Below are 26,170 nucleotides of genomic sequence, written 5' to 3' on the forward strand. Positions count from 1 at the left end.
CATTCTCCTTGTCCCCTTTTTAATAAATGATCTGTGAGGTGATACTATATGAATATCCTGTCTCCCAACACAGTCTCATGTAATGGTTTTAGCATGTATCAATGATCCTTGCCTGAATCTGTTAATTTCACTGGGGATTTCTAGCACTTTTGAAAATTATTATTTTTATTGTCTAAAGAAAATAGAAGCAAAGAGTACAAAAACAGTTCATGTTGATCTATGCAAGCAGTTATGGTTCCAAGTAAATCATGCTACTCTAATAGAAAGTTTAAAAGAGTTTGTCAGTAGCTTTAAGATAGCAGATTACCCACAGAGGTGTTTTTGTTTTTTAATGAAGGATTGCTGATTTACAATATTGTGTTAGTTTCAGGTATTCAGCATAGTGATTCATGCTTTTTGGTTTGTGGGTTTTTGGGGTTTTTTTTCAAGATTCTATTCTATTATAGTTTATTGACTTTTTTGTTGTTGTTGTTCCTGACAAAATAAGAAGTAGATTATAAGGCAGTACAAAAATACTTTTTAAAAAAGAGTATTAGGAAGTGTTCCTTTTAAGTCATTTTAAGATTAGTTCAACATAGCAACCGATTTTCCTTTAAAAGTATTTCAAACTGTTTGTTTGGAGTTTAGAAATACCTTCCCAACTCTGTGATGGTTTTGTCACCAGCCCAATGCATGTGAACAATTTATACCAGTGATATAGTTTCATGAAGTGTGGTGCCAGAGAGCCAAGACCAAGCAAGAGGGGAATCTGGGAAGAGGAAGACATCTTACCCCTGCCTTTCATGTATGCAGAGCCACTCGAGGCTCAGCTTCAGATCAACAGAACATGCCTACCATTACCTGATGCCTTTTTAAATCGCTTTGCTGGTATTTAATGCTCTGTACCCAAATGCACAGAGGTTTCATGTTGCCCTTGACACCCCATGGAGGCACATCACTTTTTAGTTTCTTTACATAAAAAAAATTTTTATTGAAAATTTCAAATGTATACAACAGAATAATAATATGTTGGACCCACAGTAAACATTACACGGTCTTAGAAACTATCAGTCTTTTTTTTTTTAACTGAATGAATTTTATTATATTTATAGTTGTACAACCATCATCACAACCCAATTTTACAACATTTCTATCCCAAACCCCCAGCCCATCCCCTTCCTACAACCTGTCTCCTTTGGTAAACATAAGTTTTTCAAAGTCTGTGAGTCAGTTTCTGTTCTGCAAAGAAGTTCATTATATCCTTTTTTAAGAGTCCACATATAAGTAATAGCACATGATGTTTGTCTTTTTTTTTCCTTTTTTTGATGCAATTTTATTATTTTTTATAATGATCATAACAATCTAATTGCACAGGATTTCCATCCCACAGCCCAAGCACATCCCCCCACCCCCCAAACTGTCTCCTCTGGAGACCATAAGTTTGTTTTTTTTTTTTTTTCAGTGACATTTCTCCAGTATATTTTTTTTTTCCCACTGTACAGCAAGGGGGTCAGGTTATCCTTACATGTATACATTACAATTACATTCCCCCCCTTTCTTCTGTTGCAACATGAGTATCTAGACAAAGTTCTCAATGCTATTCAGCAGGATCTCCTTGTAAACCTATTCTAAGTTGTGTCTGATAAGCCCAAGCTCCCGATCCCTCCCACTCCCTCCCCCTCCCATCAGGCAGCCACAAGTCTCTTCTCCAAGTCCATGATTTTCTTTTCTGAGGAGATGTTCATTTGTGCTGGATATTAGATTCCAGTTATGAGTGATATCATATGGTATTTGCCTTTGTCTTTCTGGCTCATTTCACTCAGGATGAGATTCTCTAGTTCCATCCATGTTGCTGCAAATGGCATTATGTCATCCTTTTTTACGGCTGAGTAGTATTCCATTGTGTATATATACCACTTCTTCCGAATCCAATTCTCTGTCGATGGACATTTGGGTTGTTTCCATGTCTTGGCTATTATGAATAGTGCTACAATGAACATGCGGGTGCATGTATCTCTTTTAAGTAGGGTTTTGTCCGGATAGATGCCCAAGAGTGGGATTGTGGGGTCATATGGACGTTCTATGTATAGATTTCTAAGGTATCTCCAAACTGTTCTCCATAGTGGCTGTACCAGTTTACATTCCCACCAACAGTGCAGGAGGGTTCCATTTTTCCACAGCCCCTCCAGCACTTGTTATTTGTGGACTTATTAATGATGGCCATTCTGACTGGTGTGAGGTGATATCTCATGGTAGTTTTGATTTGCATTTCTCTTATAACCAGCGATGTTGAGCATTTTTTCATGTTTGCTGGCCATCTGTATATCTTCTTTGGAGAAATGTCTATTCAGGTCTTTTGCCCATTTTTCCATTGATTGATTGGCTTTTTTGCTGTTGGGTTGTAGAAGTTGTTTATATATTCTAGAGATTAAGCCCTTGTCGGTTGCATCATTTGAAACTGTTTTCTCCCATTCAGTAAGTTGTCTTTTTGTTTTCTTTTGGGTTTCCTTTGCTGTGCAAAAGCCTTTCAGTTTGATGAGGTCCCATGGGTTTATTTTTGCTCTAATTTCTATTGCTTTGGGAGACTGACCTGAGAAAATATTCATGATGTTGATGTCAGAGAGTGTTTTGCCTATGTTTTCTTCTAGGAGTTTGATGGTGTCCTGTCGTATATTTAAGTCTTTCAGCCATTTGGAGTTTATTTTTGTGCATGGTGTGAGGGTGTGTTCTAGTTTCATTGCTTTGCATGCAGCTGTCCAGGTTTCCCAGCAACACTTGCTGAATAGACTTTCTTTTTCCCATTTGATGTTCTTGCCTCCCTTGTCAAAGATGAATTGACCATAGGTGTCAGGGTTTATTTCCGGATTCTCTGTTCTGTTCCATTGGTCTGTCTGTCTGTTTTGATACCAGTACCACACTGTTTTGATGACTGTGGCTTTGTAGTATTTCTTGAAGTCTAGGAGAGTGATGCCTCCTGTTTGGTTTTTGTTTCTCAGGATTGCTTTGGCGATTCTGGGTCTTTTGTGGTTCCATATAAATGTTTGGATTGTTTGTTCTAGTTCTGTGAAAAATGTCATGGGTAATGTGATAGGGATTGCATTGAATCTGTAGATTGCTTTGGGTAGTATGGCCATTTTTACAATATTGATTTTCCCAATCCAGGAACATGGAATATCTTTCCATTTCTTTACATCTTCTTTGATTTCTTTGATTAAAGTTTTATAGTTCTCGGCATATAGGTCCTTTACCTCCTTGGTCAGGTGTATTCCGAGGTATTTGATTTTGTGAGGTGCAATTTTAAAAGGTATCGTATTTTTGTATTCCTTTTCTAATATTTCATTGCTGGTATACAGAAATGCAACTGACTTCTGAATGTTAATCTTATATCCTGCTACTTTGCTGAATTTGTTAATCAGTTCAAGTAGTTCTGGGGTTGAGTCCTTAGGGTTTTCTATGTATAGTATCATGTCATCTGCATACAGTGACAGTTTGATCTCTTCTCTTCCTATATGGATGCCTTTTATTTCTTTTGTTTGTCTAATTGCTGTGGCCAGGACTTCCAAAACGATGTTGAAGAGCAGTAGTGAGAGTGGGCATCCCTGTCTTGTTCCAGATTTGAGTGAGAAGGCTTTCAGTTTTTCCCCATTGAGGATTATATTTGCTGTGGGTTTATCATAAATGGCTTTGATTATATTCAGGAATGTTCCCTCTATACCCACTTTGGCGAGGGTCTTGATCATGAATGGATGTTGAACTTTGTCAAATGCTTTTTCTGCGTCTATTGAGATGATCATATGATTTTTGACTTTTTTTTTTTTGTTAATGTGGTGGATGATGCTGATTGATTTGCGTATGTTGAACCATCCTTGTGAACCTGGGATGAACCCAACCTGGTCATGGTGTATAATTTTTTTGGTATGTTGTTGGATTCGGTTGGCTAAGATTTTGTTGAGAATTTTTGCATCTATATTCATCAATGATATTGGCCGATAGTTTTCTTTTTTGGTGGTATCTCTGTCTGGTTTTGGAATGAGGGTGATGGTGGCATCATAGAATGTCTTTGGGAGTATTCCTTCTTCTTCAACCTTTTGAAAGAGTTTAAGGAGGATGGGCACCAATTCCTCTTTATATGTTTGATAAAATTCACCTGTGAAGCCATCTGGTCCTGGACTTTTATTTGTAGGGAGTGATTTTATGATCTCTTCAGTTTCATTTCTAGTGATTGAGACCATAAGTTTTTCAGTATCTGTGAGTCGGCATCTGTTATACAAAGAAGTTCAGTCTATCCTTTTTTCAGATTCCACATGTCAGTGAAAGCATTTGCTGTTGGTGTCTCATTGTATGGCTGACTTCACTTAGCATGATAGTTTCTAGGTCCATCCATGTTGCTAAAAATGCTGGTATTTCATTCCTGTGTCTTCCTTTATGATATCTGGTCTTGTATCTAGGTCTTTAATCCATTTGGAGTTTATTTTTGTGTATGGTGTTAGGGAGTGTTCCAATTTCATTCTTTTCCATGTGGCTGTCCAGTTTTCCCAGCACCACTTATTGAACAGGCTGTCCTTTCTCCATTGTATCTTCTCACCTCCTTTGTCACAGATGAGTTGGCTGTAGGTACGTGCGTTGAATTCTGGGCTTTCTATCCTGTTCCACTCATCTATATTTCTGTCTTTGTGCCAGTAACATATGGTTTTGAGGACTGTAGCTTTGTAGTTTAGTCTGAAGTCCGGGAGCCTGATTGCTACAGCTCCATTTTTCTTTTTCAGGATGTCTTTGATTATTCTGGGCCTTTTGTGCTTCCAAACAAACTTTAGAATATTTTGTTCAAGTTCTGTGAAAAATGTCCTTGGTAATTTGATAGAGATTACACTGAATCTGTAGATTGCCTTAGGTAGTATAGTCATTTTGATAATATTAACTCTTCCAGTCCACGAGCATGGTATTTCTTCACTTCTTCTTGGAATGACCCTAGAAATGTGTCCCTTTTTCAAAACTTTTGTTTTGAAATCTATTTTGTCTGAGTATTGTGAGCCTCACTTTCTTATCATTTCCATTTGTATGAAATATCTTTTTCCATCTCCTCATTTTCAATCTTTTGCCCTAATGTCTTTTGCCCTAATGTAAGTCTCTTGTAGGCAGCATAGTTTAGGCACTTGTTTTTATTTAGTCTGTCACTCTGTGCATTTTGACTGGAGAATTTAGTCCATTTACATTTAAGGTAATTATTAATAGAGATGTATTTATTGCCATTTGAAATCTTCTTTTCCCTTTGATTTTATATTTCTTCTCTATCCCTTTTTGTCTTTCCTTTTCAGGTTTGATGATTTTTCTTTTACATAATATTCTCTTTTGTTTGTTGTTTTTGTGAATCTGTAAGTTTTTGACTTTCGGCTACCCTGTTTTGCAAATATATTAATCCCTTTCTATAGCTACTTAGCCTATGTAGTCATAAAGGCTCAAACACATTCTAGTGGAGGGGGAAAAAGGTCTTCATTTTATTATTTCTCCTCCCCAACATTGTATGATTTTTATGTCCTCTTTTACATCTTTATGTTCACCCTTTTGCTGTTCATTGTGATTATCATCACTTTCACAGTAATTTTTTGATTTCTTCTTTTTTTGTAATTTGTATACTAGCTTTCTTAAGTGATTTTGCTTCCCAATTGTGATTTTTTTTTTTGTCTTTTGTCTTTTTGTCTTTTGTTGTTGTTGTTGTTGTTGTTGCTATTTCTTGGGCCGCTCCTGCGGCATATGGAGGTTCCCAGGCTAGGGGTTGAATTGGAGCTGTAGCCACCGGCCTACGCCAGAGCCACAGCAACGCAGGATCCGAGCCACGTCTGCAACCTACACCACAGCTCATGGCAACGCCGGATTGTCAACCCACTGAGCAAGGGCAGGGACCGAACCTGCAACCTCATGGTTCCTAGTCGGATTCGTTAACCACTGCGCCACAATGGGAACTCCCTGATTTTTTGTTTTCTATTTAGAGAAGACCTTTCATTATTTCCTTTAGGATAAGTTTAGTATTTCTTTATTTTGGTTTTTGCTTGTCTGAGAAATTCTTTTTTTCCTTTATTTATAGCTGCATCTGAAGTATATGAAAGTTCCCATAATGGGGGTTGAATCAGAGCTGCAGCTGTAAGCCTACACCACAGCCACAGCAGTGCTGTATCTGAGCCACACTGCTTGTGTCAATACCAGATCCTTAACCCACTGAGTGAGGCCAGGAATTGAATCCACATCCTCACAGATGCTGTGTTGGGTTCTTAACATGCTGAGCCACAACAGGAACTCCATCTGAGGAATTCTTTATTTCTCTTTCTATTCTAAATGATAATCCTGGAGTTCCTTGTGGTGCAGCAGGATAAGGATCCAGTATTGTCACCATTGTGGCTCTAGTTGCTGCTGTGGTGCAGGTTTGATCCCTGGCCTGGGAACCTCTGCATGCTGTTGGAATGGCCAAAAAGGGGGAAAAAATGATAGTCTTGCTGGGTAGAGTATCCTGGGTTATAGATTTTTTCCCTTTCAGACCTTTGAATATAACTTGCCATTCCCTTCTGGCCTGCAATATTTCTGTAGAGAAATAAGTTGATAGCTTTATGGGAGTTACTTTGTAATTATTTTTCTCTTGCTGCTTTTAGAATCCTCTCTCTATATTTAACTTTTCCTGTTTTTATTATATGTCTTTTGTAGGTCTGTTTGGTTTTATCTTGTTTGGGACCCTCTGTGCTTCCTATATGTGGACATCTGTTTTCCTTCTTTAGGTTTAGGAAGTTTTTAGCCATAATTTCTTCAGATTTATTTTTGATATCTTTTCCTCTTCCTTTCTGCTCTGGAATCCCTATTACATGTAGATTGGCACACTTTATATTATCCCATAGGTTTCTTATATTGCTTTCACTTTTTTTCCATTTGGCTTTGTGTCTGCTGTCCTGATTGAGTGATTTTCAGTATTCTGTCTTCCAAGTCACTTTCAATTCATTCTTAAGCATTATTCATTCTGCTATTCATTGCCTAGCTCAGCTTTTGTCTTGGCAAAGGAGTTTTCTAATTTTTCGTGGTTCCTCTTTATAGTTTCTAGTTGATTTTTATACAACTCTGCATTTCTGTCCATAGGCTTTCTTAGTTCCTTCAGTATTTTCATTATTTTCTTTTTGAAATTGGTATCTGTTAGACTGAGGAGGTCTTTTTGTTTGTTCTTTTCGGGTAATTTTCTCATTCTTTTAACTGGAATGGTTCCTCTGATTCTTCATTTTATTTATTTCTCTTATTCTGTGAGTTTAGGAGGAAGAATTGTCTGCTGTGGTCTTGGAGGGCTGTTTATATGTGAGAACATCACAGTGTAGCTTGTGTGGGTTTAACATTTTTGGTGCAAGAGCTGTTTTTAGTATGAGTGCCTCTTGCCTCATTTCTCAATGTGCTCTGGCCATTTTCCCCTTGATAGTGGTGTGTAGATGCATCAGCTTGTGCCCAGCCCTTGGGTTCTCAGCAGCAATGGCCTCTCATGTGTGCCCCTGGAACACACATTAGGAATGGATGTGGTTTGCAACTGTTCCTGAAGCCCAAGAGGGCAGAGGCAGTCAGTGCCTTGTGACTACTCCAAAAGTGCAGCAGCAGCTCATGACCATCTCTGAAGGCTGGCATCATCTCAGGATCATTCCTGGAGTCTAGGAGGGCAGCAACAGGGGCTTATAACCACTCCTGAAGTTCATGTAGGTGATTTCCTGCTGCCTGAGAGATTACACAGGGAACATTACTATAATGGTGGGTCTGCCCCTCCCTTTGCTCAACCCCAAACAATGGCCCCTGGCCTCTAAGGCAGCCCAGGCTTCCTCTGCATACATCCTCAGCTGCATTCACACTAGACTCCAGTCCCTTCAGGCTGTTTCTGCATAGCCAATTCTGTCACTCTCCCTGGGTCTGATCTACAAAGCCCAAGCTTGAGCCTGCAGTTCTCTCCCACACCAGCAGAAAACCCCAGGCTAGGGAGTATAGGGCAGTGGCACTGACTGTTCAGGCCTGTCTCCTTTCTGGCTGCTGCAGACCCATTGCTGTATTCTCCTCCAAGGCTCTGGAGCCCCCACTCTGTCCCAGCTGATCACCTCACAAGTGAGGAGACTTTTCAGGATGCAGGAACCTTTCTTCTTTCGCAGCTGCCTCCCAGAGTTCCATTCTGATTCCTTTCTCACTTTCTTTTTTTTTTTCTTTTGTCCTATCCAGTTACATGGATATTTCCTTGCTCTTTCAAAAGTCTGAGGTTTTTTCTACCGTATAGTAGGTTTTCTGTGAGAATCATTCCTATAGATGTATCTTTGATGTATTTTTTGGGAGGAGGTAAGTGTTACATCCTACTACGCTGCATCCTTTTTCTTTTTTCCATGCCCATGGCATGTTGAAGTTCCTAGGCCAGAGATAGAACCCATGCCATGGCTGTCTGACATCTTTTTTGTTTGTTCGTTCTTTTAGGGGTAGAGGTTGTATTTGTTTTTGTGGGTTTTGTTTTTTTTTTTTTTGCTTGTTTTTTCCTCAGATGTATACCCAAGAATGGAATAGCTAAAACATGTGTTAGTTTTATTTTTATTTTTAATTTTTTTGAGGAACCTCCACATTTTTCCAGTGACTGTACCAGTTGACATTCCCACCAGCAGTGCATGAGAGTTCACTTTTCTCTACCTCCTTGCCAATTTATTTGTTTTCTTTTTGATGAGAGCCTTTCTGACAGGTATGAGATGATACCACATTGTGATTTTTTTTTCTTTTTAATTTGGCTGCACCTGCAGCATGTGGAAGTTTAGAGCCAGGGATTGAACTCAAGCCACAGCAGTGACAATTCTGAATCCTTAACTGCTAGGCCGTTAACTCTGCGATCTTGACTATTCCCCTTTCTTTTTTGTGTGTATATCTAACATAAACTGTTGTTTTGTGGTTACCATGAGCTTTTTATATTGGAGTCTATATATATGTATATATGTAATTTTTAAAGTGCTGAACTTTTTCAAGAGCATTTTAAATATCCTGCAGTTGTATGCTTCTTCCTTCGTGATTTACTGTTTTGGTTATCATATTCTATATCTAATTGTTTTGTGTATCTCTTAACTGCTTATTGTGTATATAGATGATTTTACTACTTTTGTTTTTTAACCTCTCTTCTAGTTTTGTGTTTGGATGATTTTGTGCATGTTCTATGTTTTCCTTTATTAGTGAGATTTTTCATCTTATAATTTGTTTCCAGTTGTGGCTTTTCTTTTTTTTCCTAAAGAGCTTCCTTTAGCATTTGTTGTAAAGCTGATTTGGTGGTGCTGAACTCTTTTAGCTTTTGCTTGTCTGTAAAGCTTTTGATTTCTCCATCAAATATGAACAAGAGCCTCAGACAGAGTATTCTTGGTGGTAGGATTTCCTCTTTCTTGCCTCTTCCTTCTGGCCTGCAGGGTTTCTGCTGAAGAATTAGCTGATATCCCCTTATGTGTTATTTGTTACTTTGCCCTTGCAGCTTTTAATATTCTCTCTTTATCTTTAATTTTTGTTATTTTAATTACAATGTATTGTGGCATATTTCTCTTTGGGTTAATTCTCTTTCCCTCGCTCTTGCTTTTGTTTTGTTTTGTTTTTAGGGTTGCACCTGTGGCGTATGAAAGTTCCCAGGCTAGGGGTCAAATCAGAGCTACAGATGCTGCCACAGCAACACCAAATTCAAGCCACATCTGCTACCATGGATCACAGCAATCCTGGATCCTTAACCTCCTAAGTGAGGCTAGGAATCAAACTCACATCCTGATGGATACTAGTCAAGTTTGTAACGTGCTGAGCTACAAAGGGAACTCCCTCTCTTTGGGCTAATTCTTTAACTCTCTGCACTTCCCGGACTTGGGAGATTGTTTCCTTTCCCAGGATAGGGAATTTTTTAGCTATTATGTCTTCAGTTATGCCCCTTTTTCTCTTTTTCTCTTCACCTTGAGACCCCTAAAATGCAAACATTAGTGCATTTGGTGTTGTCCCAGAGGTTTCTTAAACTGTCCTCATTTCTTTTTATTCTGTTTTCTTTTCTCGGTTAAGTGGAAGTAATTTCCACTACTTTGTCTTCTAGCTTTCTGATCCATTCTTCTGTATCACTTAGTCTACAATTGATTACTTCTAATGTATTTTTCATTTCAGTTATCATATTTAATTCTACTTGGTTCTTTGTATTTTCCAATTTTTTGTTTAAAAACATCTAACTTCTTGCTCTGTGCTTCCATTTTTCTCACAAGTTCTTTCACTATCTTATATTTTTAGTTAATGAATTTTATTACATTTATAGTTGTACAGAAATCATCACAACCAAATTTTATAGCATTTCCATTGCAAACCCTCAGTGCATCCCCCTACCCCCCAACCTGTCTCATTTGGAAACCGTAGGTTTCTCAAAGTCTGTGAATCAGTATCTGTTCTGCAAAGAAGTTCGTTGCGTCCTTTTTTTAATATTCCACATGTAATTGTGATAGCATTTTATACCACAAAAAAAAGAAAACTAAAGGCCAATTTCACTGATGAACATAGTGCAGAAATCCTCAACAAAATACCAGCACACTGAATCCAACAATACATTGAAAGGACTGTACATCATCATCAAGTGGGATTTATTCCAGGTATGCAAGGGTTCTTCAGTATCCGCAAATCAGTCAGTGTGATACACCACATTAAAAACTGAAGAATAAAAAAACAGATGATCCTCTTAATAGATTCAGAAAAAGCCTTTGACAAAATCCAACACCCGTTTCTGATAAAAACCATTCAGAAAGTGGGCATAGAGGGAACCTACCTCAAAATAATAAAGGCTATACTATATATGACAAACACAAAGCTAACATCATTCTCAATTGGTGAAAAGCTGAAAGAATTCCTGCTGAGATCAGGAACAAGACAAGGATGTCTGCTCTTGCCACCACTGTTCAACATAGTTTTGGAAGTCCTAGGCTCAGCAATCAGGGAAGTGAAAAAAAGAAAAGGAATCCAGATTGGAAAGGAAGAAGTAAAACTATTACTATTTGCAGATGATGTGATACTATACCTAGAGAATCCTAAAGACTACCAGAAAACTGTAAGAGATCATCAATGAATTTGGCAAAGTCGCAGGATACAAAATTAATACACAGAAATCGACTGCATTTCTATATACTAACAATGAAAAATCATAGAAATTAAGGAAGCAATCCTGTTTACCATTGGATCCAAAAGAATAAAATACCTAGGAGTTAACCTACATAAAGAGACAAAAGACCTGTACTCTGAAAACTGTAAGACACTGGTGAAAGAAATCAAAGATGACACAGATAGATGGAAAGATATACCATGCTCATGGATTGGAAGAGTTAATATCAAAATGACTATACTACCTAAGGCAATCTACAGATTCAGTGCAATCTCTATCAAATTACCAAGGACATTTTTCACAGAACTTGAACAAAATATTCTAAAGTTTGTTTGGAAGCACAAAAGGCCCAGAATAATCAAAGACATCCTGAAAAAGAAAAATGGAGCTGTAGCAATCAGGCTCCCGGACTTCAGACTAAACTACAAAGCTACAGTCCTCAAAACCATATGTTACTGGCACAAAGACAGAAATATAGATGAGTGGAACAGGATAGAAAGCCCAGAATTCAACACACGTACCTACAGCCAACTCATCTGTGACAAAGGAGGTGAGAAGATACAATGGAGAAAGGACAGCCTGTTCAATAAGTGGTGCTGGGAAAACTGGACAGCCACATGGAAAAGAATGAAATTGGAACACTCCCTAACACCATACACAAAAATAAACTCCAAATGGATTAAAGACCTAGATACAAGACCAGATATCATAAAGGAAGACACAGGCTAAACACTCTCTAACATAAACCAAAGCAGTATCTTCTCAGATCCACCTCTTTGAGTTAGGGCAATAAAAACAAAAATAAACAAATGGGACTTTAATTAAACTTAAAAGTTTCTGCACAGCAAATGAAACCCTAAACAAAAAGACAACCCACAGAATGAGAGAATGTATTTGCAATGAATCAACTGACAAGGGATTAATCTCCAGTACAGCTCAATACCCAAAAAAATGAACAGCCCCATTAAAAAATGGCAAGAAGATCTAAACAGACAGTTCTCCAAAGAAGACATGCAGAAGGCCAAAAAGCACATGAAAAGATGTTCAACATCACTGATTATTAGAGAAATGCAAATCAAAACCACTATGAAGTACCACCTCACACTGGCCAGAAAGGCCATCATCAAAAAGTCTACAAACAATAAGTGCTGGAGAGGGTGTGGAGAAAAGGGAACCCTCTTACACTGCTGATGGGCATGTAAATTGGTGCAACCACCATTGAAAACAGTATGGAGATTCCTCAAAAATACTAAAAATAGAACTACCATTTGATCCAGCAATCCCACTCCTGGGCATCTATCCAAAGAAAACCATGATTTGAAAAGACTCCAGTGTTCATTGCAGCACTCGATAAAATAGCCAAGACATGGAAACAACCTAAATGTCTATTGACAAGAGGATTAGATAAAGAAGAAGTGGTACATACACACAATGGACTATTACTCAGCCATTAAAAGGAATGAAATAATGGCATTCACAGTAACATGGATGGACCTAGAAATTATCGTGCTTAATGAAGTCAGTCAAACAATGAGACACCAACATTATGATGATTAGTTGGAACTCTTAGGTAGTTTGCCTAGCTCTACTTCATTCACCTAGTTCTTCTCGTGGGGTTTTATCTTGTTCCTTCTTCTTGAGCGTGTTTCTCTGCTGCTACCTTGTCCCTTTGTCTAAAACATGTTTCTCTGCTGCCTCATTTTGTCTAAGTTTCTATTTGTATTTTTATGTATGTGGTAGGTTAGTAACATTTCTTGATGTTGGAGTAGTGGCCTTCTATAGGAGATGTCCTGTGCATCCTAGCAGCACACTTCCCTCTTGTCACCCAGCAAACTCCATTCTAGGGATTTCCAGAAAGAAGATTGTATGGGTCCTTCTGTTTTGGTGGGCTATGTGAGTGGTATGGCAGGATTGGTTGGACCCTAGCCTAGTTGGTTGTCAGGCCCTGCCTTGTGCGTGTGCTTCTGGCTCTAAATTAGTGGGACCTAGTCGTGACATGGCTGACTGCAGAACCTCAGGATCCCAGGGCCTACTGCTGGCTCATTGGTAGGTGGAATCAGGGCCTAGAAGACTTCAGGGATGTTGCCCCATCCAGTGTCAGAACAAGCTCCCCAAAATGTCTGCCACCAGTGTCTGCATCCCCAGAGTGAGCTCCATTTGCCTCCTGTCTCTCCAGAAGACTCCCCAAGATCAGCAGGTAGCTCTGATCCAGAATCCTTTCAAATTACTGCTTCTGCCCTGGCTCCTGGAGTGTGTGATGTTTTGTGTGTGTACCCTTTATGAGTGCAGTCTCTATTTTCCACAGCCCTCTAGGTCTTCCAAAAGTAAGTCCTACTGACCTTCAAAGCCACATGTTTTGTACTCTCATCTTCCCAGTGCAGGACCCCTAAGCTGGAGAGCTCAATGTGGGGCTTATATCCTTTGCTCTTTGGGGAGACCCTCTGTACTTAAAATTATTCTTCCATTTGTGGGTCTTCCACCTGGGGATATGGGTCTTGACTATACTGCACTTTCTTCCCTTCTATCCATCTAGTTGTGGTTCCTTATGTTTTTAGTTGTAGAAATCTTTCCTTATAGGTTCCAGTCTTTCTCATTGATAGCTGCTCTGTAAATAGTTGTAATTTTGGTGTGGCTGTGAGAGGAGGTGAGCTCAGGGTCTTTCTACTCTGCCATCTTGGGAACCCCTTAACAATACTTTTGTAATATGACTCTCCACTTGGTAGAATACTAGTCATTAATTCTAAAGTGAAATTTTAAATAATTTACACAAGTTATATCATGATAGGAAGAAGGTTTTCTTTGTAAGCAGAACACCATTTTTTAACTAGGTACAGATCTCATGAGCTATTCCTATTTTCCACGTCTATCTCATACCTTTTTCCTACTTACAAACCTTAATGGTCTTCAAAATCCAATTCTAATTCATCTTTTTATAGGGAGGAATAGTACCAAATTTACCTCTAGTTAATTTTAGTGGGGTAAAGGTTATTATTTTTTTAAATACCAGGAGTTTCTGTAATCCCTTGTCTCCATATTGCCACCCCCCTTGAGACCTATTGCTCTACAACTATCTGCTCCCAGCTCTTCTCACCAAAATAGCTTCAGTGCATCATGGGAGTTAAGTTTATGATCACATGGTAGGGGGTAAGGGTGGGATAACTGTTAAGAGTCATGAATTTTAAATTACTGTTTTTTTTTTTTTTTTAGGGAAAAAACTGTTGTTGTTGTTATTGTTTTTGGCTGTACCCGTGACATATGGACATTCCTGGGCTAGGGATCAAATCTGAGCTGCAGCTGCAACCTATGCTATAGCTGTGGCAATGCTGGAGCCTTAACCCCAAGCTGCTGCAGAGACTACATTGTATCCTTGGTCTGCTGCACCACAATGGGAACTCAAAAAAAAAAAAAACAACATGGTTTTAAATATGGGAAGTGGGGATCCAGGGAGGAATTCTTAAAGGGGAGCTACTAGGCTGCAGTTTTCCTGATACTTCTCAAGACTTACATTTTATATTATGATAATAGTTCAATTCTAATTTGCCATCTTTATTTTTATATTTTATATATAGAACTGATTCCTACAGTAAAATGAATTGGCTGGTACGTAGTTACTTAGTAATTTTTCTAAACCTCAGAAGGTAAATACTCTTCTGGTTCCTCCAGGGTGTTTCAGTAAGGACCAGGTATACTTGGATGGTATCCTGCAAATACTCCGATATAGAGAGACCATTGACTTTCATCTGCTAACTGCCCTTGGGAAGGTGAGTGAAACCAATGGCACACAGTCTCCAAACATACCAGGTCAATATTTCCTCCAGCCGTTTCATAATTAAATAAGACTTCAGTTGAAACTTTTTATTTTATTGTTGGAGTGATTTTCCTTTATGTGATAACAGGAGGGAATAAATATGCTTCTCTCACAGAACCAGATTACAGTATTTCTTTGGGGTTAATAGAGAAAAAGAAGGAATAAGAAACTTTTTAAAAAGTATAGTTGACTTTCGAAGTTGTGTAAATTTTAGGTATACAGCAAAGTAAATCAGTTATACATATACATGTACATCTATCCATTCTTTTTAGATTCTTTACCCATATAGGTTATTACACAGTATTGAATAGATTTCCCTGTGCTACACATGGTGGGATAAAAGAGAACCCTCTACACTGTTGGTAGGAAAGTAAATTGGGGCAATCTCTATGGAGGGCAGTATGGAGGTGCCTTAAAAAACTAAATATAGAACTACCATATAGTCCAGCAGTCCCACTCCTGGGCCAGGTATCTATCCAGAGAAAACTGTAAGTCAAAAATATATGTGCAGGAGTTCCTCTTGTGGCACAGCGGAAACGAATCCGACTAGGAACCATGAGGTTGCATGTTCAATCCCTGGCCTTGCTCAGTGAGTTAAAGATTTGGCATTGCCATGCACTGTGGTGTAGGTCGCAGATGCAGCTTGGATCCTGCTTGGCTGTGGCTGTGGCGTAGGGCGGTGCCTACAACTCCGATGAGACCCCTAGCCTGGGAACTTCCGTATGCCACAGGTGTGGCCCTAAAAAGACAAAAAATATATATATGTGTGTGTATATGTGCATATATGTGTGTGTGTGTGTGTATATATATATCCACTCCAGTGTTCACTGTGGCATTGTTTACAGTAGCCAAGAAAGCAACCCATTATTAATTATGTATTTTTTTTCTAAAGAATTTTAAGGTAAGCTGCAGCTATAACCCTTCTCCCTTAATACTTTAGCATGTATCTCCCAAGAATAAGGATATTCTCTGACATGGCCGTATGATTTTCTAAAGAAATTTATCATTGATTCCATGTAATATCTAAAAATCCAATCCACTTCATATTCCCCAAATTGTCTTCAAAATATACTTTGTAGCTCTTTTTCATGAGCCAGGATCCAGTCATGATATTTGCCTTGCCATCAGTTATCATCTTTATTCTCTTTTAATCTATAACACAGTGCTCTTCTTCCTAGTCTTTTTTTTTTTTTTTTTTTCCATAGCATTTTTAAGAATCTAAGACAATTTCCTTGAATTCCTAGAATCGGGATTGTCAGATTGTTTCCTTATAATTAGCTTCAGGTTCAACATATTTGCCAAGAATACCAAAGTGAGTTATGCATTCTGTTACCACATCATGTTAGAAAGCATATATTATTTTGTCCTATTATTGGTGATGCTGTGTTTGATCAACTGGGTAAGTTAGTTACTGTCAGGTGTCTCCATTGTGAAGGTACCTTCCCCCCCATTGTATTAATAATTTGTGGGGTGATACCTATGAATGTTCTCTTCTGTAACAGTCTTTCAGGAGTAATTTTAACATCCTTTGATGATCTGTGCCCAAAGCAGTTTCTACAGTAGTGATAACAAAATAGAGATCTTTGAATTCTGTTACGTTTCATTCCTCTTTTTTGTAGTATTATGGATTTGTTCTTATGTTTTTTAAAAACATATCTACATATTTCCTGGCAAAGTAAAATGTTCTGTGCTCATCTTATACTTCTCCTACCCAGATCTGAGTTTAGATATTTCTCCAAGGAAGCTTTAATTCTTTTCAGTGGGAAATGGTATTTAGAAAACAAGACCTGAGCACTGGGTCTGCACATCACTCCTGTGGTGCTGATGCTTCCAGAGCTTTTCAATGAGCAAATCGTGTATTTGTTTTAAATCATAAGGGCATTCTAATTCAAATCAGACACCACGGAGTCCTTTTACAACTCCCTTCCCATTCCATATGTGTTTCTTCCCTTCTCTTAAAATAAGTACTTTATTTTCCAACATCAGTATATTTACTCATTCTCTCCTTATAATAAACTCATAGATAAACAGATAAATTACTAAACCATGCCAGTGTCAACAACAAACCTATTTCCATTACACTAGTGGTATAAAGAATAAAATAATTTTAGTAAAAGTAACTCAAGTATAAATTTAATACGAACATATATATTTAAAGCCTTCTTACTGAACAGGGAAAAATGTTAATCAGAAGATAATAGTACTTAAAGCTAGCCATATTTTGGAATTTAAAGTTGCAAAAATAATTTATAGAACCTAAAAAAGTTTCACCCCTAAACTCACTATAATACCTGTGAAAGATTGGTTTCTTACCCAAGTAAGTAAAAGAGATGTGAAATTTTTAAAAATCCTTAAAAAATTCAAAATAAATGTAAAAGACTTTAACACAAAACAATTTATTATATTTATTAAATTAAATTGAAACAGGACTCTATAGATAATTGTGATTTTCCTAAGTTAGTAATATGGTTACAAATTTTCTTCATTCTTTTATTTAGAAATATAAATAGTCAGGAGATTTGTTTAGGTTTAGGGTCTTTGATCCACATATATTTAGTTGTGTAATTTCTAGAGAAACTTCGTTAGGTCCAAGATACACTATTAAATCATATATTGACTTTTTACTCTTTAAAATATGGCAGTGGTATGAGGAGGCAGATAAATACATTCTTGTTGAACACAGTAAATTTTGTTATTTTTCAGATATTAGAGTAATTTGGGAAAAAGATTTCAATATTCTAATATTTTTAGAAATAAAAATATTTATAATATTTTTCAGATATTAGAGTAATTTGGGAAAAAGACCAAAGGAAGAAATTGCTCTTCAAAATATAACTGGTATTCTCATTTAGAAATTAACCCATCTTACTTTTTTCAGGTCTCTTACGAAGATGTGGATCGCTTAAAAGGATTGGCAGTTACTGAAAACATGAGGGTCCCTCACTTTCTGCAAGACCATGGCCGGTACATGGAACACTTAGAGAAGATCATGGAAGTGAATGAACTGACCGACAGGGAACTGAAAGATCTTATATAGTAATTAGCATTCTTGCAGACATAGCTAAGGTATACCTCTATGTATACTACCAATTAGGTGCATCTAGCACCAGCGGATTTATAAAAGAGGAATGACTGTTTACATGAGTTTTCTGAAGAATGATCTGCAGTATTCAGCTGAATATTTAGGTTGAGAACAAACCTTAAACGGTTTCCCTACAATAGGCTGCAGGGGAAGTTACTCCTATTTTCATCTGAATCTCAACAGAGTCAGATGAAAATATTGCTGATAAGTGTTTTTTGAGGAATCTTGGTCAAACTGAGTGATAAGCTTCTGCCTGAACAGTGAAGCACTGGTCTTACTGCCCCTGCCTGAGTACCAAGACCAGCTCTGACTAGAGATGGAATTCCAGTGTTGTTCAAACTCCAAGATTCTATTTTATTTAATAAATTAATGGTAATTGTTCTCCTTTGAAAAATTAGTTTGTGGTATATCCCCAAAAGCTAGCTATATTTAAGATTTCTTATTTATTTTATATGTTAGGTAATGTTAAAGGGAGGGGAAAAAGCATTCTGAAAAGTTTTTTTATTAGTTAGTGTACGTGTTATTTCATCTTATCAGCTTATAGGAACTAAAGTAAAAATTATTTTTGTCCAGTTATCCCTTGACTAAACTTGCTTTAAATTTTCAAGGGGTATGGTATGTTTCAACAAATGAAAACCAAGTTTTAGGGTCTTTCCTCCCTATTCATCTTCATGTAAATGATAAGTACAAGTTTCAGAGAGATTTTTCTACATAAATTGACATAGTTGGGAAAGAGAAACTAACCTTTTTATGAAATTGAGCGACAAGCGGGGGACAAATCATGTAGGAGCCAGATGTTGACTGGGTAGCATCCAGAATAAACTTGACAATGCCCTGAGAAACAATTTCTGGGCATTGCCACTTGATAACTGGCCTTGCGATATTGGCTCAGAGTATTTTATCAAAATCTTTGACTTTATCAAGCCAATAATGACATAGCTTGAATTTCAAAAATGTGACTTCTGTTTTGCTCCATTTCTCCTTGCTCCATTTCTCCTGCTAAAAGCTTATACACTAGCTTTTTGATGTTCAATATATTAGTTGGATATATATATATATGTATGTGTGTGTATACACATACATACACACACACACACCACCCTTAGGATCAAGTTGTTTAAACAACTTAATGATCAGAAAGAATACTGCTATAAACACTCCATGCAAAATTGATACTGTATAGTAATCTCTATCCGGAGTCTGAGAGTTTATCTTTACCTCAATTCAGGCTTAAATATGGTGCTAACATTGGTAGATGTATATTGCAAAGCCTGGTTCACATTCATACTAGGAAATGATTTTAGAAACTCGTTTGCAGATTAGGTTATGTGATTTTTCTCTTTCATGTATCTAGAAGGGCTTGCCTCAAAGAAGAGTGATATATTTCAACAAACAGGATATATTCTAACTGGCACATGGCGGTTCTTGCAAAGCTACACATTTCATCTTTGGCAGTAGCAGGCCAGGTCCTTTGGAGCATTAAAGGTGCCCACACCTGTGCCATCCGGGAGTTTGTGTGCATCTCTGTGCAGGGCTTGGGGGCAGAGTGCACCAACACTAGCCAGACACCAGAAAATCACTCTTATCCCTCAAGTAGTATTTCCTTGTAGCAGAGCCATCCAGTTTCAGCTTTGTTTAGTGTTTTCTGACTTCATCTTCAAACTTATCAATTGTGAAAAATGTCTTAACTGGAATTGAAATATGCACAGAAACGGCAATATTTATGTTCTGTGACTTAAGCCCAAATTCTTGTAAATTCAACATTTGTAGGCAATAACACTGCTAATATTACATTATGGTTTAAATATAAAGGAAAAATCACAGCAGCCTTAATTTCCTCTTGGTAGGATTATTTGCAGTGGTTCTAGTCCCTAAAGTTAAAAATGGATAGATATTCTTCTCTCTTTACCTGATCTAAAAAAGGAAAAACTTTCTTGCCTTACTGCTTTGGTATAAAGACAAAAAGGAAATGACCTTAAATCACATTAAGATATTTCAAAAGTTAGCAATGAACCAAAAATAACTTAGTGGAAATACTTAAAGATGTCTAAGCTTGAAAAGTTGAGATTGAAGATTTAATTAATGTTTATTCTCTTTCTTGAAACAGCATTAAGGTCAGTTTTGTTCCCTAAATTAAAAGTTTTAATAAATAGAAAATAATTATAGCAGCACTTAGTGTAGTTGAAGATGATATTAGTTTTAATAGTTACTTGCAGTGGGCTGTTGCTGATTAGGATTTCATCAGTTTTGTCCACAGCAATTCTAACGATTAGTTGTATCAGATACAAATTCTGATAAACTGTTAGGTTTTCACACCAGACAGGTTAAAGTAAAATTGTTTGCAAACGTAAATCCATAGTCTTTTATATTTTCACTTTGGTAAAAAGTGTTTAAAGTTTGTATCATTTGTGTTATATATCTTTGAGCATTTTGTGTCTAGCTACATAATAGAAATAAATAGTACTGAGGTTCTCAAATGATGTAGATATATATGCATGCAAATTTCTGTTCTTTGAAAAGCTAATTATATTTTTATTGTGCTATTTCTGGTTTTTTATTGTAATTATTTAAAAGACCATCGATCATGTTTGTCCTCTAGTATTCTTACTGGGAACTAATACTACATTTGCCACAGTCTACCCTTCCCCTGATTACTTCAGCTTATACTCTCATTGGGCTAGGGAAAAGCAGAGAGGGAAAATTCTGTCTTGATTACCCTCTTTATTGAGTAAACTTTTATGCAGAACCTATTGAGCAGGAGTTGTGCTGAGTGTCAGAGATGTTCTGATGAGGAAGACAAGAACGGTTCACAGTCCATTGAGGAAAAGCGGCACACTGCCAGTCTCATACCCAAAAGGCATTACTGAAAGAATGTAAACCATAGTAAATGGGCCTGCTTATGTGTTTGAAGCTCAGAGAGAAATCACTTGCGAAGTCGTGAGTATTCACACTATTTTACTACCTTTCTTGGTGAAGCTTGTGTTTGGAACCTGAGCAGCATAAGCCCATGGGAAGGAGTAGACCAAGAATAATTCCAATGGCTAAAGAAATTAATATCTCGAAACTAAATGCCAGCATAATGAAATGCCAATGTTTGTTAGCTAGCTTTAAGAATATGTGGAATTTCAGGTACTCAGAGGGAAAGGCACATAAAAAGGAAACCCAGGGAGTTCCCATCATGGTGCAGTGGAAAGAATCCGACTAGGAACCATGAGGTTGTGGGTTCGATCCCTGGCCTTGCTCAGTGGATTAAGGATCTGGTGTTGCCATGAGCTGTGGTGTAGGTCGCAGATGCAGTTCAGATCTGGCATTGCTGTGGCTGTAGGCCAGCAGCTGTAGCTCTGATTAGACCCCAAGCCTGGGAACTTCCAAATGCCACAGGTGCGGCCTTAGGAAACCCAGAGGGCAGCCATCTGAAACCAAGGAGAGAGGCCTGGAACAGATATTTCCCTTATGGCCCTCAGGAAAAATTAACATTACCAACACCTTGAACTTCTAGCCTTCAGAATTGTATCTAAAGAAAGAAGACAAAGCCAATAAAGAACAGAAATCTGACCACCAAGAAGAGACGACTGAACATTCACTTCTTCCCAGTTATCCTCACTAAAGACAGCCAACTTCAGGAGTGACATCAACATGACTGAGTAAGCTCACATTTGTCCCAGTCTCCAACAACTTGGGCATCCATCTGCGGGCAGAAATGCCTCTGTAGAAGCTTTAGGATTCAATACTATCTGCCAAGCATTGGGTAATAAGCATACAGACCTAGGTCCTGGGTTAGAACCTACAGTGGCCTATGAACCAGCTTCAATACCTCTCAGCTATAGTCTGAAAACCCCTGGAAAGTACTGTTTTATACAGTCATCCATGGGCAAAAAAGCCTTTTCAAAAGTACAGGTTTCCAGTGTAGAATTTTTAGCATACCTGTTAAAGCAATAAAAAAATGAATTTAGAAGAGGAACAGTTTGACATTACTTTCATCACCCATTCTCCAAGGTGGCACAGTTCAGGGCCAAGGGGGACCTTCTCTCTTTTATGTGGGATGTTGGCATAGAGGCCCATTTCTCCCTAGTAGTTATCCAGACTACTGAATCATGAGCTGTATGACAAGGGGGGTTGAAAGTTGCTAGAACAGCAAATAGGACTCTTGGAGGGTGTTAAAAAGTAATATAGAGCCTATTAACTGTCAGGGACCTATCAAGACATTAGCCCTGGAGTTCTTGCTGTGGTGCAATAGGATCTGTGGCATCTTGGCAGCCCTGGGACACAGGTTCAATCCCCATCCCCGCACAGTGGGTTAAGTATCTGGCATTGCTGCAGGGGCAGCTTAGGTTGCAGTTATGGCCTGAGTGTAATTCCTGGCCAGGAACTCCATATTCTGTAGGGAAGCCCCCCCCCCGCCCAAAAAAAAAACTAGCCTGCAGAATACTGGGGCCACTTTATCCATGGATCTCCCTACCTGACCCAAGGGACCAGTGCTCCACGTGCCTCACCCTTACAAACCCCACCCTGTGGCTGGCTCCTGTATATGATCCCAATAGCATTGAAAGCAAACTTTGGCAGACAGCTACTGAAGGTTCCAAAAAAAAAAAAAAAATGTTAACCCAAATCTGCAGGCCTGGGAGAGACCACAAATATGAGCTTTAGCCTCATCCTTGGGAAAGCAGAAGGGAGGTTGTACCCAGTCATCTGCATTGCAGAACCAAGAAAAGGCATACAAGCTTAAGAATTCTGCTGCAAGAGAGCAGGAAGGGGTGGAGCAGGCTTATACATAGCCAATCCGAGAAAGCCTCAGTATTTCTAGCAGGGTTGACCAAAGTTATTTCTCTTCTGAAGCAGGAACAATTAGAGGAGGTGACCGCCACTTGAAGTACAAAGATAAAGCAAACCTTTAAGGAGACATGACGCTACCAAAGGATTATGATAATCTTCCAGTAATTGATCCCAAAGACATATGGAGATCTGTGATTTACTTGATATAAAGAATTAAAGATAGCTGAATTATACTCATAGACTTCAGAAACTTACGGTTACCAAAGGGGAAAGGTGAGGTGAAGGGATAAATTAGGAGTTTAGGATTAACACAAACACACTACTATATATAAAATAGATAACTAGGACCCTGCTGTATAGCACAGGGAACTCTACTCAGTATTCTCTAATAACCTATATGGAAAGAAAATGACAATATGTGTGTATGTAAAACTCACTTTGCTGTATGCCTGAAACTAACACAAAATTGTAAATCAGTTTGCTCCAATATAAATTAAAAGCTAAATTAATACAAAATAAGAATATCAGAAATTACAAATATGAAAAAAATTTAAAGTAAAAAAACAGCTATTTTAAGGAAGTTTAGTGAGCTACAAGAATACACATTTTGATAAAATCAGGAAAAATGCATGAAAAAACAAGCAATTTAACAAAGAGATCAAAATCATAACAAAGGGCAAGAAATTCCAAAGTAAAAAAATACAATGAATGAAATGAAAGATACAATAACATCAACAGAGAATGGGTCAAACAGAAGAAAGAATCTGTGTGATAGAAGATGGCAACTTTGAGATTATTCAGTCAGAGGAAAACAAGAAAGGATGATGGAAGCTTATATGATCAATGGATTACAATCAGAAGAAACAATTTGCAAATTATTGGCATTCCAGAGGGATAAGGAGGAAGAAAGTTTATTTAAAGAAATAATGGCTGAAATTTTCCCAAGTCTGAGGAAAAAATTGGATATCCAAGTTCACAAGTCACCAAACTCAGAGAGATCATCTTCAAGACCTGCTATAATAAAACTATCAGTAAGAGAATTTTAGAGAGAAGCTTGTGACTGAGGAACCCCAATACTGTTACCAGCAGATTTCTCAGCAGAAATGTTATATAGTCCAAGAGACAAATGGGATGATATATTCAAAATGCTGAGAGAAAACTGCCAACCAAGAATGTCCAGCAAAGTTGTCTATTATTGTCCATCAGAGATGAAGAAGAGATAAAGACTCCCACACAAACAAATGCTGAAGGAGTTCACCACTAGATCTGCCTTCTAAGACATGCTTCCAAGCATAATTCCAAAAGGACATTTTTGGTAAGTTAAGTCTAAAGATCTATTAGAAAATAAATGAAAATGATAGAAGCATATATATCCTTAAGCCAACAATTCCACAATATGTACACACACATACTATCACATACACTTATTCTTCACATATACATTACACACACGTGCATAGATGTATTTGTACAAGGATACTCACTGCAACATTGTAATAAAGAGTTGAAACAACCTCAAAATCCATTAGCAAGGAACTAATTGGATGATGTAATTATGTTAAAACTACAGCTTATTGAGATCAAACTGTCACTGTATGCAGATGACATGATACTATACCTAGAAAACCCTAAGGACTCAACCCCAAAACTACTTGAACTGATTAACAAATTCAGCAAAGTAGCAGGATATAAGATTAACATTCAGAAGTCAGTTGCACTTCTGTATACCAGCAATGAAATATTAGAAAAGGAATACAAAAATACGATACCTTTTAAAATTGTACATCACAAAATCAAATACCTCGGAATACACCTGACCAAGGAGGCAAAGGACCTATACGCCGAGAACTATAAAACTTTAATCAAAGAAATCAAAGAAGATGTAAAGAAATGGAAAGATATTCCATGTTCCTGGATTGGGAAAATCAATATTGTAAAAATGGCCATACTACCCAAAGCAATCTACAGATTCAATGCAATCCCTATCACATTACCCATGACATTTTTCACAGAACTAGAACAAACAATCCAAACATTTATATGGAACCACAAAAGACCCAGAATCGCCAAAGCAATCCTGAGAAACAAAAACCAAACAGGAGGCATCACTCTCCTAGACTTCAAGAAATACTACAAAGCCACAGTCATCAAAACAGTGTGGTACTGGTATCAAAACAGACAGACAGACCAATGGAACAGAACAGAGAATCCGGAAATAAACCCTGACACCTATGGTCAATTCATCTTTGACAAGGGAGGCAAGAACATCAAATGGGAAAAAGAAAGTCTATTCAGCAAGTGTTGCTGGGAAACCTGGACAGCTGCATGCAAAGCAATGAAACTAGAACACACCCTCACACCATGCACAAAAATAAACTCCAAATGGCTGAAAGACTTAAATATACGACAGGACACCATCAAACTCCTAGAAGAAAACATAGGCAAAACACTCTCTGACATCAACATCATGAATATTTTCTCAGGTCAGTCTCCCAAAGCAATAGAAATTAGAGCAAAAATAAACCCATGGGACCTCATCAAACTGAAAGGCTTTTGTACAGCAAAGGAAACCCAAAAGAAAACAAAAAGACAACTTACTGAATGGGAGAAAACAGTTTCAAATGATGCAACCGACAAGGGCTTAATCTCTAGAATATATAAACAACTTCTACAACCCAACAGCAAAAAAGCCAATCAATCAATGGAAAAATGGGCAAAAGACCTGAATAGACATTTCTCCAAAGAAGATATACAGATGGCCAGCAAACATGAAAAAATGCTCAACATCGCTGGTTATAAGAGAAATGCAAATCAAAACTACCATGAGATATCACCTCACACCAGTCAGAATGGCCATCATTAATAAGTCCACAAATAACAAGTGCTGGAGGGGCTGTGGAAAAATGGAACCCTCCTGCACTGTTGGTGGGAATGTAAACTGGTACAGCCACTATGGAGAACAGTTTGGAGATACCTTAGAAATCTATACATAGAACGTCCATATGACCCCACAATCCCACTCTTGGGCATCTATCCGGACAAAACCCTACTTAAAAGAGATACATGCACCCGCATGTTCATTGTAGCACTATTCATAATAGCCAAGACATGGAAACAACCCAAATGTCCATCGACAGAGAATTGGATTCGGAAGAAGTGGTATATATACACAATGGAATACTACTCAGCCGTAAAAAAGGATGACATAATGCCATTTGCAGCAACATGGATGGAACTAGAGAATCTCATCCTGAGTGAAATGAGCCAGAAAGACAAAGGCAAATACCATATGATATCACTCATAACTGGAATCTAATATCCAGCACAAATGAACATCTCCTCAGAAAAGAAAATCATGGACTTGGAGAAGAGACTTGTGGCTGCCTGATGGGAGGGGGAG

The 26,170-nt window shown here is 37.8% G+C and overlaps 1 protein-coding gene across 10 annotated transcripts in view; it reads left to right on the plus strand.

Moving 5' to 3' along the window:
• The window catches only part of KIAA0895 (KIAA0895 ortholog), a 78,203-nt gene extending 57,662 nt beyond the window's left edge, over positions 1 to 20,541 (plus strand). For 5 of the 10 annotated variants that reach the window (XM_021079080.1, XM_021079078.1, XM_021079079.1 and 2 more), the window contains 2 exons: positions 14,771 to 14,868; positions 17,794 to 20,541. In XM_021079080.1, coding sequence (XP_020934739.1) covers positions 14,771 to 14,854 — 84 coding nt within the window. In that variant the 3' untranslated portion in view covers positions 14,855 to 14,868; positions 17,794 to 20,541. The remainder of the gene's footprint in view (positions 1 to 14,770; positions 14,869 to 17,793) is intronic. The other 5 variants (XM_021079075.1, XM_021079074.1, XM_021079081.1 and 2 more) reach the window with 4 other exon arrangements.

This window comes from Sus scrofa, chromosome 18 (genome assembly GCF_000003025.6).
Source record: "Sus scrofa isolate TJ Tabasco breed Duroc chromosome 18, Sscrofa11.1, whole genome shotgun sequence".
NCBI lineage: Eukaryota > Metazoa > Chordata > Mammalia > Artiodactyla > Suidae > Sus > Sus scrofa.